Genomic DNA, 15,982 nt, shown 5'->3' with positions numbered 1-15,982 from the left:
AGACATGAAAGTGGAGCTCCTGGGGTGTCGGAAGAGAGGTAACAGAAGCAAGACGCAGGCGGTCAGGTTTATTAGAATCCTCTGCGTGGCTCGTCTTGGGCACGACAAGCTGCCAACAAGCAACAGATGGCTGTGGAGTGAGCCGGGAAGGGAGACCGTGTTATTAGCATAATGTGGAGATGCGGTAAAGGCCGGAGACGCCATCCTCCTGTTGTCGCTGCGATTCTGGCGGGCTGTGGTGGACACGAGAAGGCCAGTGACCACGGTCGGTATGAATCTTGTGAATCTATACGGCCTCCTGGACGACATCTTCACTTTTTTTTTTTTTTTTTGATCTAAGGTAATCACCTGGAAGCTTTTGATTGTTCAGGAAGGACTTAGAGCTGAGGGAGAGCATTCTGGGTGTTTTACTTTTACGTGAGAACCTTGAGTGGACAAGAGGGTTTTTGAGTCGCTGTTCTTCTAAAATAGAAACAAAATTCCATTTCTGTTCTGACAGGGCTGGTGGACGAAGCTATTGATACCAAATCTCTGTTGGATGCTTCTGAAGAAGCAATTAAAAAAGACCTGGACAAGTGTAAAGTAGCCATGGCCAACATCCAGCCGCAGATGTTGGTCGCCGGGGCAACGAGCATCGCTCGCCGGGCCAACCGTATCCTGCTGGTGGCCAAGAGGGAGGTGGAGAACTCAGAGGATCCCAAGTTCCGCGAGGCTGTGAAGGCCGCCTCTGACGAATTGAGCAAAACCATCTCCCCCATGGTGATGGATGCCAAGGCTGTGGCTGGAAACATTTCTGACCCTGGTAAGCTGTGCCTGGTGTGGTTCACCTCACTTGAGAGGTTACCTCAGGAGGCTGACAGGGCGCCGAGACAGCGCGCCCCCACCCTGCCACCACCACGTACCACGTCTGAGAGCAACACTGCAGATCCTTAGTTTGAGAATGCTAGATTAATCTTTTTATGTCCAAAAAAAAAAAAATATGACACAGACTATTTTCTGCAATATTGTATATGTGCTGCTGAAGCGAGCACTATTTTCTGCAATATCGGCAGGTTCATTGCAAGTTAGTTGCTCTGGACCAACCTTTCTGTGCTTTCTTCCTGTTGTCTGACTAGACAGCTCCTGGCTCTGTTTAGTCATTATTTTGGAAATTACTCAAAAGAGGCACGAAAACCATTTTATCAGCCATTTAGCTTATGTAACTGGCATAATTTCTCTTCTGCTTTTCTTAAAATGCTTTTTTCTCTGTAAGACATTTTCTGTTTCTGTCAAATCTGGAGGGCTTAAATTGACCTGTAGATCTCCTCAGTGAATATCCTGATCCTACACCAAAGAATCCAGATTTTCTTTAGCTGAATTGTGAGCATGTTTTCAGTATTACTAAAGATGTTACCACTCCTTTGGTTAGAAACATCTGAATTCCTTCCTGTTCTGAGCATCCAGTGTGTCTAGCCCATGAGTGGAATCCAGGCAGCGTAAGGGAGTGGGAAGGAAGGGCAGCCCTATTCATCCCTAGCCCAGGCAGGATCTTTCCCATATCTTCAACCCACTGTCACTAAGGACACGCTCCGTTTCCTAATTGGAGTTTATAGTAGTTTGAGTAGAATTCCTGAATCCCAGGTGACTGGACGCTGTAACCGCGGCAGCTCAACCTAGGGGTTAATACACTTAATGCCAAGTTGAGCAGAGGAGTCGGGAGAAAGGTGAGACGTACTCCAGGGGATGTCTGCCCAATCTGAAACTGACATCTCCTCTGTTCTGAGTTGGGCAGGCTTATCTCTTGACTGCTTCATCATCAGAGAGGTGATGAGCCCCACCTGAGCCCCAAGTGATCACACCCAGGAACGTCTTAAGTACTTGCTAATTGTACAGGCAAGAAGGCACCCTGCACCACAGGGATTAGCTGGTTTGTGACACTTGTGACTCTTTGTAGGCCTTATGGCCTCTGCCTTGCCCTTACGTGCCTTCCGCTTCAGCCACTGCCTGTGATGCTTCCTGGCAGCTTCACATCCAGCTTTTGTTCATAGAAACCAGTTCTGCTGCTGGACAGACAGTGCTCCAGGGCACTGACCTGCCCAGCTGAAAGTGAGGGCGTCTTATGTTTAGGCCTGCAAAAGAGCTTCCTGGACTCAGGATATCGGATCCTGGGAGCTGTGGCCAAGGTCAGAGAAGCCTTCCAACCTCAGGAGCCTGACTTCCCGCCTCCTCCTCCGGATCTTGAGCAGCTCCGTGTAAGTAAATTCAGAGTGATGGGGAGAATTGAGCAGAGGGGCCTGGGGCTGTAGCAAGAGGGAGGTAAGCTGTGCTCTGGAGCCTCGTTGACGAGGTAGCTTTGTTTAGCTTTTGCCTGAAGCTTAGTCGGACGCACAAGTTGACTTGCATTCCCAAATCAGTAGAGTCCTAACGCCGTGCTTATGCACCGGGCGTGCTGGGTAGGTGGGGGGCTGGGGGGCTGGCCTGCTGTGATGGGGACTGACTGGAGCAGAGGAGCTGGCTTTGGGAAGTGTGGATGTGATGAGTGATGAGGTTGTAGGACGAGTTAATGGAGTGGGAAAATGATCTGGTGGCGAGGAGACTTTTTGTGTTCCCAATTGACAAGGGCAGAACTGAGGTGGCTAGACTTGTGTACATTCTTCTTTCCTTTACTTGACTTTTATTTTTTTTTGGTAACAAAAGTGATAGTTTTTTTTTTTTTAATTTATTTTTCTCCAACTCTAATTTAAACTCTTTTTATGTACCCCAAAGTACCATAAATTTATTCTTCCATAGGTAAATGGTTTCGGAGGAGGCTTAGCTGGGCAGTATCTTACAGATACAAATCCTAGTATAGGAAATAGTGATTATTCTAACAGTGTTGGAAATAGCTGGACTTTGGGAATAGCTCATCAGGGCAATAATTTGATTTACTTTCCTTGACTTACTTTCCCATGTTTCATGTCAGTAAGAGATGGAAGTTTCTAAGTTGGTTGAGGACAGAATTGGGTCCTTTTGCCCAAGCTGAGGCACAGTGTTTCTCTAGTCTCCAGCGCTTCAGCTTCGTTTGCTTCTTTGTAGCTGGGCTTTTGGTGCCTGCTTGGGGCCAGCGGGAGGACTGTTCTGGGGCCTGGCTTTTTATGTGATCAACAGGTTCATGACACTTAGAATCAAGATCCTAGAGGTCGTTTGGTTTAGCTGCCCCTCATTGACAGATGGGGAAACTGAGGCCCAGGGGAGAAGTTAGTCACCGGTGCAACTGCCCTTCCACAGTCAGGAGCACAAATTAGTTCCATCCTCTTTGGGGAGCCTTGGTCCAGTAGTGCTGTGCGTGTCTCCCTGGGATACGTCCAAAACTGTAGCTGCTGGCTTTTTGTGGAGAAGCAAGAAAGAAAATATGCATCTGTTGAGATTGAAGCAAGTGGTCCCTGTGCTCCATGTGGGTGGTCTTATATCGCATGAACGTGGGTGGCTTTTCTGGGGATGCTTTTTGGAGGAAAGGAAAGAATTCTAGAGGGGAGTAGTTCCTAGGGTTTTACTTACAACCCAGTAATTCTTTCTTAGCTGGCAGATGAGCTTGCTCCTCCCAAACCACCTCTGCCTGAGGGTGAGGTCCCTCCGCCCAGGCCCCCACCTCCGGAGGAGAAGGATGAAGAGTTCCCTGAGCAGAAAGCCGGGGAGGTGATTAACCAGCCAATGATGATGGCTGCCAGGCAGCTCCATGATGAAGCTCGCAAATGGTCCAGCAAGGTAAGTAATGAGGCTTTTCTTGCTGGAAAGGGATGAAGAAGTGCACACAGCCCAGGAAGAAGAGTCTGATTGGAAAGTTACCCTCTCTCTGCTTTGGTTCCTGCTGTTGCCAGTAACATGATCCTGTTCTTACTTGTGGCTTAGTAAGATGTGTGAGAGGAGGTTCCTTTCCTCTGTCGATGCGAGTGTCAGCTCCTGTGACCTTGGACATTTGGGTCTTTTAGAAATTGCTTTTCTTTCTTGGGATTGCTGAATATCTTTAGATGCTCTCTTGCTAATTATCTGCACTCCAGATGTGAAATAGTCTTCTGGGGGCTCTGTTAGAGTTAGACGAAGTGTTTGCATTTTCCTTCTATTTTTCATGAAAGCAGGTAGAGTGATGTCTTAGGAGCTGTGTGCTTTGTCCTTTTCTCAGAATCATCTTACCCCTCAATTCAAGACTCTTCCAGGCTAACTCCAGCTCCACAAATCTGGAAGTGTAAATATGAATGTGGTCGGTGAAATGTGGATGCTGCGGCAGTCAGGCCCTGTGAATATCTTTTGCCTATTTTCCCCTAAATGATGAAAAGTGCGTGGTAGCTTTTCTAGATAAGAGCTAAATATTACTGCTAACCTGGCAGTGAAATGTAGTTCTAACTCAGTTCTCAACTGTTTGTAATATGACTCTCTCTTCTAGATCTTTATTCCTACCATTTATTTGCCTTTTCACGCCCTCGGCTGTCTCAAGCTCTTGTATTAACTGTAGTTCCCCAGGGACCTTCTGCATGCAGCTGATCTTGGGTTTTTCCAGGCTGGGAAATTGACCTTGGTTTTTGGTTTTTTTTTTAAGATTTTATTTATTTATTTGACAGAGAGAGAGACACAGCGAGAGAGGGAATACAAGCAGGGGGAATGGGAGAGGGAGAAGGAGCTCCTTGACCCGTGTGTGTCTGGGGGGTGAGGGTGGTGTGTGTTTGTGTGTCTTCCCGCGGAGCAGGGAGCCTGATGCGGGGCTCGATCCCAGGACCCCGGGATCATGACCTGAGCCGAAGGCAGACACTTAACGACTGAGCCACCCAGGCACCCCGACCTTGGTTTTTTAACTCTATTTTTCTGTGTTGTTAGCTGTGAGCCTAGGTTCTAAGAAGGAATGAATAGTGACCTTCCTGGTGTTGGGCCTGGCCATGGAATTATTTATAATCGTATCTTTCCACCTGGGGCGTGCACACCTCCAGGACCGTTTGCAGAGTCCCAGTGCATGTGGAAAGTGGGGTGGAGGGGACAGCGGAGGTTGGTTTTACTCAAAGATTTTAAAGGCAATTTAAATTTCATTACAATAAACCCAGATATATCGTGTAGCAGGATACAAAATATACATGAAGTATAAACAAACGTTAAGGGGCAGATGGCATCGGCCTACATATTTACCCCACTCTGCCGTTTGTGGCCAGAAGTCTTTAGGTCTGACTGTCTGGAGGCTTGGCGCATCAGAGGACTGCCGACTTTGAGCTGTGAGTCAGGAGCTCCTTGACCCGTGTGTGTCTGGGGGGTGAGGGTGGTGTGTGTTTGTGTGTCTGTCTGTTTTTGTACACTTTGAGACTCTGAACCCCAGCAGCAGTGAGCTGGCCTCTCCTCTAAGGAATGAGGATGAGTCCTGGTTGAGACAGAGTTTAGGGAAAGGGTTTAGAATGTACCTGAACCCCTTATTTGCCCTGAATTCTCCAACTTTGTCATCACCTTTTGGAGACAGGTTTCCCATGCAGGATAAGAATTTTGGGAGCGATAGCAACCTCAAATAAACTTCCAGGCAAACTCTTACTTCCCCTTGGTTAGAGATGTTGGATATAAAGAGCCAGTGTTCAGGGACACCTGGCCAGCTCAGTGGGTAGAACATGTGATTCTTGATCTTGGGTTCATGAGTTTGAGCCCCACTTTAGGTATAGAGATTACTTAAAGGAAATTTTTTTTTTTTTTTTTTTTTTTAAAGAAGAACCTGTGTTCACCATTCTTCATATACATGGTTTGGCTTCACTGAGGCAATTCCTTTTATTTTCTTTCCCCTCTGCCTATTTCAGCATCTGATCACATTGCCTCTTGCCCTGGCCTTTCGGAATCCCCATCCCTGGTATTAAATCGATTCTCTCCCCCTCATGGGTCCTGTTCTCTCGTGGGCACTGATTTGGGCTCCTCTGAACTCAGCCTTGGTCAGTAGCTATGTTCCTGGGTTATCTGTGAAGTATGTAAATGAAGGTTGGGGTGAGAACCCTAGTGTGCAACAGGAGAGATTTAGCTTGTACCCAAGGAGCAGATTTCTGAGTCGGTAGTAGTAGTCGATGCAGGAGGAGGTCGTGGAGGTGTCTGTCTCCGAGGGCCTGGAGGGGGTAGAGAGAGCCGGTCTGCAGTGTGGGTTTTCCCTAAGATGGGAAGCGGGATGAGGCACGTTCTGGAGGCTCCTTTCAGCTGGCTGATTGTGGGGTATTTGAAAAGTCCTTCTCACTCACCATTGTGTTTGTTTTCTTTGCCTTCTTCCTGGTTTGCTGTCAGTGGCCCTGCTGTATCATTTTAAATTCTGGGACTTTTTAACTCCCGCTGGAAATAATGATCTGTGTCTGGCAACTTGCAGAGCTGACCCAAGTCACTTCCTGTGTCCCAGAAGATCTAGAACAGTGTCCATAGGAACCAGCTTGGGCGGGGGGGCATCACTTTGTTCCATTCAGAGCAAGTTGTGTGGCTGCATTTACTTCTTCCCTCTGGATTCCTTTTAAAGGTAATCAGCTACTATTGTTTGGTTGTTTGGCTCCTCAGAAATGTTCTGACATGAAAATTATTCTTGGCAAGTTTAACTTTGGTGGTAAATATATAAAAAAGGAATGCCACTTGCTTTCTTGGTTTAAATTTTTCTCTGGAAACCTTTTGCCACTGGAGTGAGTCTCTTTCTTTCCCTCACGGAGAACAGGGGGTGCCTGGGCTGGTGCTGGAGCCTGCGAATCCCCCTTCTGTGGAGTTTGGTTCATCTGGCTTCTGGAGAGATGCCGTTTTTCTTTCCCGTCTTAGGCAAGCTTTGGTTACTAAACCAGCTGATGCTCAGCTTCCCCCCCCCCATCCCCGTCCTACTGCTCTTACTTACTAACACTGTCCCTGTTTCTCATCCTTCCTGCCATCGACAAAGCCGGGTAACCGGGCCGCTGAGGTGGGTATAGGTGTTGCAGCTGAGGCAGATGCGGCCGATGCTGTTGGGTTCCCTGTCCCCCCTGACATGGAAGACGATTTCGAACCTGAGCTGCTGTTAATGCCATCCAATCAGCCGGTCAACCAGCCCATTCTGGCCGCGGCTCAGTCCTTGCATCGCGAAGCTACCAAGTGGTCTAGTAAGGTACTGATTAGCACCCCCGGTGGGGCTGCTCCATATGCATCCGGCCATGTGCAGCCTGACACATTGCATCACTCATGATCTGTGCGAGTCCTGTGAGTCTGAGCGGGGCGGGCCTCTGTCTGCACCTTGTTGTTAGGACTGGCTTCACAAGTTTGATAGGTCTGCTAATGCCAGATTAATTGGATTGCCTTTATGTTTGTTGGGGGGTAGAGATGGGTCACTTTCTGAAAGGATTCCTTTTCTTACTGACCTGATTGGAACCTTAAACCCCTTGGGAAGCCGTGGATCTCTCAATGACTTGCAGGTCAGGAACTACTGTAGACCATTAAAAGGCCCCTGGCCTGACCATTGAGCTTGGCCCGCCGCCCCCTCCTCTGCTGACCTGTCATGATGGCTCAGGCAGAGCGGACCAGGATGAGAAGCAGCTTTATACGGCAGGGTCCCTGGGGCGGGCTGCTTGCTGCCCTGCACTTGGCTGCCTGGCAGATGCTGGCCTAAACGGGAACCCACAGGGAAGGGGGCTTCACCGACTGCGTGTCCAGGTGTTCCAGGGGGAGGGGCTGGGGCTGGGGCTCAGAGAGCACTCAGGGCTGCAGGACAGGCAGCCACAGAGCTTTGGCCTTGGGACCGAACCGACAGTAGTGTGGGGAGTGGAGGAAGAGGGCAATCACTTTTTTCCCTTTGAAGGTAGCATGTTGCAAGAAGAAAGGGTTGGAAGAGTGATGGGTAATAACTAACCCCGGCAGCACACTGTCTTCTAATCAAGTTCATGAATCCTGGAACGATCCCAGGTCTACACTGGAAGAGATGGGCCGACGGCCTTGTCTAACCTGCCCCTGTTCTCGTGACTTCTTCCCATCCCTGTATTCTCTCTGGCTTCCGCGACTGCCTGAGATGTCACACGCCTCCCGGCATAGCGATCGGCCACCTCGTGATGCCTGCGGGGGGTCTCACAGGGTGCCGTGCGGCTGGCATGGTTTGTGGACGCCTCACTGCCTTGTACAGCGAATTGAAAAGCAGGAGGGGAAAAATGAGTAGGGCCTGACCTTTGAGGTAGTTTTGAACATTGCAGTGTTATTTTTGGTTGTTAGCAGCCAAAAGGTGCACCTTTTGAGGGCATAAAGTAAATTCCTTGCACAGCTCTTTATTATGACCCACGAGGGTTTTAATGAACCCAAATGCCCCCTCGAAGGTAACCCACCATGAGCTGGAGTGGGGGTTCCATGTACAGCTTGACTCATGATTTTTATTTTTCTGCTCTTAGCTGAAGGTTTCTTTAATTGAAGCCACTTAGCTGAGAGGACTGAAGAATTGATTCATGGCCTTTTTAAATGTGACAAATTAAAATAACATGTTCCCTGAGGCTGACAGGACAAATAAGAGGCAGTAGCAGGGAGGGCAGGAGCTGTCTAGGTGAGAAAATAGATCTTTTCTCACCAAGGCTGATCATAGTTACTTGGTTTAAATTCTAGCTCAGCAGCCACAGTCCTTGGCTGCTATTTGTAACGAGGATTAGGGTGAAGTGGATGATTTCAGCGTCTGGAAAGGCTCCTCTGTATTTTTCCCCTCAAGCTAGCTCTCCTGCTTTCCCCCTCTAGAAAGGAAAATGCCTGTTTAACCAACTTCTCCGTCCCGTCCTCATTTTGATTGACATGATTAACTTGGAGATGAAGTGCTTGCTCAGTGCTATGCCAGGGGCACACCTGTTGCCCTTCCAGACTAATCTGCAGGTCTTCCTTTTTTCAGTGGGGTCGTCTCGCTCTGTCTCACTGAATGCCGGGGGGAGTGCCCGGCTCACACTTCTCTCCGTCCTCCTGTGCTGTCCGTATCGCTCAAGAGAGTCCTGTTCTTCTCTCCTCACCCTCCCAGAGGCTGCTAGAGCAGCAGGCTCCCTCCTCTCTTCTCTGTGCTTCTACTTCCTTCCCTCACTTGGCCACTGTGGGCTGGGCTCACATTATGTCTTTGCGTCTCTCTCTAGGGCAATGACATCATCGCAGCGGCCAAGCGCATGGCTCTGCTGATGGCGGAGATGTCTCGGCTGGTAAGAGGGGGCAGTGGTACCAAGCGGGCACTGATTCAGTGTGCCAAGGACATTGCCAAGGCCTCAGATGAGGTGACACGGTTGGCCAAGGAGGTTGCCAAGCAGTGCACAGATAAGCGGATTAGAACCAACCTCTTACAGGTACTTGTGTGTGTGTGTGTGTGTGTGTGTGTGTGTGTGTCAGAGTCGGGGGCGTGGGAGGGAGAAAGCAGGAGAGAGAAAACTGGATGAGCAAGGAGGAAGTGGAGGAGTTCTGATGAAATAGCAGAAAGGGGAAATAGACATGTATATTTGGGAAAGACAGATTCAGGAAAATTTCTTTCCTAATCAAATGAAAAAGTTATAATGCTTCCTTTCTGAACAAAGGATCAGTAGATCCCAGGGGGAAAGCAAGTGGAATCCTGCTGCTGATATATTGCATGCCTTCTGCACGCCAGCCTCTAGGAATACAGAGGGGGTGGATAAGTCTTGCCCTCAAAGAGCTTGCGGGCAAGGAAAACATTAGAAACATGCTAAACTAAGTTTGCTTCTTAGGTGTGCGAGCGAATCCCAACCATAAGCACCCAGCTCAAGATCCTGTCCACGGTGAAGGCCACCATGCTGGGCCGGACGAACATCAGTGACGAGGAGTCCGAGCAGGTATGTGTCTGCTGCTTCTGGTTTCTTGCCAACAGCTTCGGTGCCACTTCACAGCAACTTGATTCAGCTTTGGGGGAAATCTGATCTGTGATTTGAGTATGCAGTATGAGGAATGGAGTCTTTAACTCTCTCAGAAGGGCATCTGTGTTGGGCAGATGCATCAGAAACTTCGAAGGGGAAGGAAAGCTCTTGGGTAACTTTTGTCACTTCACAGATGGGAAGTTGAGGCCTGGGGTGAAGTGCCAGTAACACTTGGGACTCAGCTCAGTTCTTTGTCTCCGTGGAGTAGGTGTGACTCTCTGGAGGCCTCCAGGGCCTGTTCACTCCTGCCCGTTGTGTCTTTGTGGCCGGAGGGCGCTTCTGCTTCCCAGCTCACTGGGTGAGAAGTACCTCGGGGAGGATGAAGAGTGTCGGCTTTTCAGGGGCCTGAGATAGGCGTGCGCGGAGGCTGAAATGCCAGCTCAAAGGAGGTGCTTCTCTTGGATTCTTTGACAGACATTGAAATAAGGATGGTGGGAGGGTTCTCTTAAGGGCTGGCAACCACTTTTTGGAGTCTGTCCTCCTTCGTTGCCTCCTGGAAATGTGGCCCGGGGCGATTGGGAAAGCCCTCCTTTGAGCACCTCTTGGTCTCGGTATCTCTTCCCTAGTAGGCCCTGCTGTGAGCCCTGCTTCCAGCGTCGTCCTACAGTAGGTGGCACGTCTTTTCTTGAACTACCCGGACAGGCTCTGCGGACACGGGGGTGCGTGTGAGACTGTACTGGGCGCTGTATAGGGCAGTTAGAAAAATAGCCACAGTCCCTCTCCTGGGGGACTCACAGGTAGTTAGGGAGACCATCCCTGATCTCTAGGCCAGGAGCGCCTTGGAGGAGACAGGGAGGCTACCATCTGGTGCCAGTGGTGCTGCTTTCACTGCCATGTTTTAATCCAACAGCTCTCACCCTCACCCTCCTCGTACGCCTTGGGGATTGGATCTTCACCCCTAACTTCCGTGTATTCTAGGCAGGGTTTGGGCACTGGGCTGTTTCCTGTCATGTGATCTCATCTGCCCCAAGAAAAGGAAGTGGAAGAAACAGAGAAGGAAGGCTAGGACTCATACTTTCAGATCATGTCATTTAATTAACCAACACAAATGTATTCTGGGAATATCTACTATGTTCCCCCTCATATTGCAATAAAAAAAGAGAAACGGACGGTGTGGTAGAATGCAAAAACACAGGACTGCAAGTCAGAAGTTTTGAGTCCTCATCCTGACGATTGTGTGAGTGTGGTTGCAAATCTCCGAACCTATCTGGGCCTCAGCCTCTTTGTTGACTGAGTGAAAAGATCAGCTGACCAGGAACTTAAGCCCGTAGTCATGCCTCTCAGAGCTGATGAACCCTCAGAAATTGCACGGACAAATTTTACACACGTGAGCATTTTCCAGAGAAGAATCCAGGGAAGACCGCATGAAATCCTCAAAGGGTCTGTGGCTCAAAAATGGTTTTTTGTTGGCTCAAAAATAGTTAAGAATTAAAAAAAATTAGTGAGCTAATGGATCAGTAAGTTCTCTGAGTTTCTGTGTTGGGAGTACTAGTGTGATCCTAGTCCTGTAAGTTTGTGTGTTTAGGAGATTTACTAATTTAGATTTTCATGGATTTATGATTGGTTTGTTCATTTGGTTATTTTTTCATTCATTATTAAAATTAAATATTTATGAAATACTTCTTTTGTGCCAGGCACTGGCCTAACACGGGGCACAGCAGTGAACAAAACTCACAAAAATCACTGCCCTTGTAGAACTTAAATTTTAAATAAAATCAGGTAAAACATAAAACAAAAAACTAGGTAAAATTTACATGAAGCGTATCAGTTAGTAATGATGGGTTCTGTGGAGAAAAATGAAGAATTGGAGGGTGAGGAATGCTGTCCCTTGGGAAGGTGTTTGTGATTTAAAATAAGGTGAGCAGGGAAAGGCTTGCCAAAGTGACTGACATCTGAGCAAAGATCTGAAGGAGGTGAGGGCTGAGCCACGAGGGAAAAGCACTCCAGGTAGAGGGAAGAGCAAGAGCCCGAGGCAGGAGCTTGTTTGAAGACCAGGAAAGGGTATGTGCTGGAGGCCGGCTGAGGGTATAGTACATAATCATGGATGGCCTTTTGGGGTTCTTTTTGGTGCTCGTCCTAGCCCACCGGGGCTGCGACAAGTACGGGGATGCCAGCTGCAAGTAGGGTAACCTGCAGTCCACGCCAGGCTTAGGCCGGTTCTGGAGGAAGGGCTACATCAGGGACGATAAGTAACGGAGAGTTTCTCTTTCCTTGCAGGCCACAGAGATGCTGGTTCACAATGCCCAGAACCTCATGCAGTCTGTGAAGGAGACTGTTCGAGAAGCAGAAGCTGCTTCAATCAAAATTCGAACAGATGCTGGATTTACACTGCGCTGGGTTAGAAAGACTCCCTGGTACCAGTAGGCACCTGGTCAAACCTGGCTGGCACAGAAACCCCTACTAAACAGAATGAAATGATCTGAGTCCCAGAAGATGCAGAGAATTGCTAGGGGGTTATAGGCCACATCCTGGCCTGACATAACAGAAAGGAATGGGGCCTCTTCACTTTAGAAACCATTTATACTCTTGTCTTGGACACTTTGTTTCTCCGTATAAAGCCTGTATTCTCAAACACAGTTAAACTCCTGCACACTCTATCCCAATAGGAAGACTGGGTTTCTAGCCCATGGACTTCACGTAAGCTCAGAATCCAAGACTGAACACTAGCCAAGACACCCTGCTCTGCCCTCGTTCCCTAGGGGACAGTTCCTCTTCTGCTTCCTTTTCACTGCCACCCCCCACCCCATCCCCAATTCTCCCCACCAGGCTCCCAAGACCCAGGGCCCAGGCAAGTTGTTAAGAAGGAAATCACTGTGCCTCCAAAATTTGTTTTGGGCTTTCCATGTTGCTCCTGACCCCAGCTGTGCTATCTGGGTTCTTTTCAGAAGTGAGCTTTGCTGCTACAAGGGAAAAAGGCCTCTGGGGAGCCCCAGCTTGTGGGGCCTGGATTCGCCTCTTGCCCTTCCCCAGTTTAATCCTAATTTCCCACAGTGCAAAACCAAATTTCACTCTCAGGAGGAAATCACAGAATCACACAATTGTCTTTACCTTGCCCGAGCAACCTGCTAGGGAAACTTCCCACCCTGTATCCCGCCTCGGCCTGTGAAGGTAGGCACCCCCCACACTGTGTGTCCTGGTGCTCTCTGCCGCGGGAGGGGCAGAGTAGCCGGGCGAGGCCCTGCCCATCTTCCGGGCAGGGCCACTCCCAGGCACCTCATGCTTTGTCACTGCCTGCAGAGGTCTGTGCTGAGGCCTTAGCGTTCATTCTTAGCTCTTACTGTTCTTTCTGAGCTGAAATGCTGCATTTAGTTTTTAACCAAATCATTTCTCCAATCCTGACTTTTGTATTCTTCCCTCATACCCTTCCTAAACAAGATTTTAAAGATATGTGCTTGTTCATTGTAATTTTGAAAGATCCTTTTTATCCTTTTGAAATTCAGTCCTAAGAATTGGTGCTTGCCCCCCAGGAATGTTTAATAGAAAGGCAATCCTGTCTGAAGGGCACTTCCTACCTAAGGGAGATTGGTACTTGCAGACTGGAATTCTGGCACTGTTGGGGATAATCAATGGGAAATAGCCCTCAGTATATTCCTACCTCCCTTAACCAAGCCCTGTATCCTCTCCTCTCTCCCAAGTACGAATGCTCGCGAGTAATGGGTATAATATTTAATTAGCACCGTAAGTTTCCTATTAGCAAAGTGAGAGAGAAGAATTTTTCCTTTTTTGCACTTATCACTGCTGTCTAAGCATTGCCCAGCACATGAAATCCTACTTCTTCCCAAAGCCAGAACTGGATGAGTAAAGGAGTAAGAACCGTTGCCTGAATGTCCTTTCTTCTCACCTCCAATGTGTGTTAAATCCCAACATCGAATGTGTAAAACTTGTCTTCAGTTGGTACTGTACACTCAGGCTTCCTCTATTTTAACTGATGAATATTATTTTCAAGGCCCTCAGCATATTTGTATAGTTGCTTACCTGATATAAATGCAATATTAATGCCTTTAAAGTATGAATCTATGCCAAAGATCACCTTTTGTTTTATGAAAGATTACTTAGAGGAAATAAGAAAAATCACGTTTGCTCTCCATGTTCTTCCAGTGTTTTGAGACACTGGTTTACACTTTATGCCGATGTGCTTTTCTCTAATATCAGTGCTCAAGACACAGTGAAGCAAATTGAAAAAAACAAAACAAAAAACCCCTGAAGACTGATTAGAGACATCACCACTAAAAAACTACATTTATAAGCTAGGATTTGTTATATGCAAATATTTTCTGCCTCTTCTTTTGTTCTGTTTAAAACAATAAAGTGCATTTGTATAAATAATGCTTTAAATGATGGGTATATTATTTCAGCAAAAACGTTTAGTTCCGCTTTCTCCTCTGTTTTGAAAAATAGCCAATGAAACTAATCCTCAGGATCTGGAAACTGAAGACTTTTCTTTAATCCTAGTGGTGTACTGGATGAACAACATTACTATACAGTAGCAGCAGCGTATTTACTTCACAAGGGTCTGCGTAATAAAGCACAACTTTGGGGATTTTACACTAGGAGGTGGTGACCGGGGTGAACAATAGGAAGAAAACAGCCAGAAGATGTGGATCATCCTCTGGTTGAAGTAGTCTGTTTTCATCTTAAAAACTGCTAGCTAGTCGTGGAGACCATCACCCTAAGGAGCCGAAGCTGTTATACCACAGGTCTATTTTTTTTTTTATATTTCAAAGCCCAATATAGAACAATAGGGCTGTCAGAGATCCACCCGGACTATAAGGCAGAGCTAGCTTTGGGGGACATACTCCTCTTGCTTGAGGAAGAACTGACTAAAAGGAGTAGGTACTTGGGAGGCGAATGGACGCTTCACTGTTTTTGCCTGATTTTCTGGATCTGAAAGGGGATCATTACAGAGGGATAGCGCTGCAGACTACATTTATGGCTGATTTAGAAGTGCTGCTGACTAGGGAGGCAAGATTCCAGACTGCTGGAGTTAAAGAGAAATGTCCAAGGCTACGGAATTAGCTTGGCAATATCTGAAAACAGATTTCATGGTCTCATTTTTGTTACTCACCATATGTTCACGGGTGCTGCCTTCCTGCTGCATTATATTTTTTAGTTGTTTTCTCCAATCAGAGGACTCTAAGAACAGTGAAGAGCAGCATCTTCCAAGGACTGTTCTGTAGCACCACTTTAGGAATGAACCCATCACATGAATTCTCTGAAGGATGGTAACTTCCTTATGCAGAAAACGAGCATCTACTTCATTTGCTCTTAGGAGATCTCCTTTAAGAATTTATAAAATGGGGCACTTCTGAGATTAGCTGGAATTCTGTGTTTGAAAACTATTCTACTACTACTAAATATTCATGGATCTTTGTTATTAGTAGGTGGTGGTGGTGGTGATAGGGAGAGTAACTTTGATCACTTCCTGCTCAGTCTCTGGCCAGAGGGTGATGCTCAGAGAAAGTATCCATGGCTGTTAGCATACTGAGGTTAAGAGAGGAACACTTGCAAGTGTCTTGCAGCAACCGTTACACCTTATGGGACGATACAGAACAAAAACTGACCATGTTTAGCCTGCTCTGACACTGAGGCGTGCCCATCTGAGAACGCTCAATCCACAGTCAAGCTAAAAAACCAACTTGCTGCTTCCATCTTTTTATTGACAGTATAACCAGATTAGAGAAAGGATATACTGGATTCAAATTAATAAATACAATAATTTAATTGTAAAAGGAAACAGTCTACTTGGAAGTTTCAGCAGAAATTGCTAGAGACAAGGGACTCTTGGCATATAATCTGCTTATTTATATATAAGAGAAGATAGCACAAAAAGAAAATTGGACAGTCCAGATATACATGGTTGAGATTAGGGATTGTACAGAAAGAAAAGCAAATATACTGATTGTTCTTTTGAGATAGGACATTAAAAGACATTAAAAATAAAAGCAATTGGACTGGGTAATCAGTGTTAGGCAAAGGGAATAAATACTTGGCAACATCTTGATTTTAGCTGCCAAGCTGATATTGGTTACCCAAGAAATTTCAAATTTGCAAAAAGTGCCATCTCCTATTAGATGAAAGGCAGGCTGGGTACCCTAGGCAGGCAAAGGTAAGAAGGCTGCTGTCTGGTGGGCTCTCTAGCAGCATCG

The 15,982-nt window shown here is 47.2% G+C and overlaps 1 protein-coding gene across 2 annotated transcripts in view; it reads left to right on the top strand.

The window, feature by feature from the left end:
* VCL (vinculin) overlaps positions 1–14,162 on the top strand; it is a 112,420-nt gene extending 98,258 nt beyond the window's left edge. The window contains exons 16-22 of one of the 2 annotated variants that reach the window (XM_036073051.2): positions 500–802; positions 2,107–2,231; positions 3,538–3,723; positions 6,872–7,075; positions 9,054–9,257; positions 9,651–9,755; positions 12,054–14,162. In XM_036073051.2, the coding sequence (XP_035928944.1) occupies positions 500–802; positions 2,107–2,231; positions 3,538–3,723; positions 6,872–7,075; positions 9,054–9,257; positions 9,651–9,755; positions 12,054–12,200 (1,274 nt within the window). In that variant the 3' untranslated portion in view covers positions 12,201–14,162. The remainder of the gene's footprint in view (positions 1–499; positions 803–2,106; positions 2,232–3,537; positions 3,724–6,871; positions 7,076–9,053; positions 9,258–9,650; positions 9,756–12,053) is intronic. The other variant, XM_036073052.2, reaches the window with a different exon arrangement.
* The last annotated feature ends 1,820 nt before the right edge of the window (positions 14,163–15,982 follow it).

Source organism: Halichoerus grypus, chromosome 7, assembly GCF_964656455.1.
Source record: "Halichoerus grypus chromosome 7, mHalGry1.hap1.1, whole genome shotgun sequence".
NCBI lineage: Eukaryota > Metazoa > Chordata > Mammalia > Carnivora > Phocidae > Halichoerus > Halichoerus grypus.
Note: the sequence above shows the minus strand (reverse complement) of the source record. Positions and strands in the feature narration are given on the sequence as shown.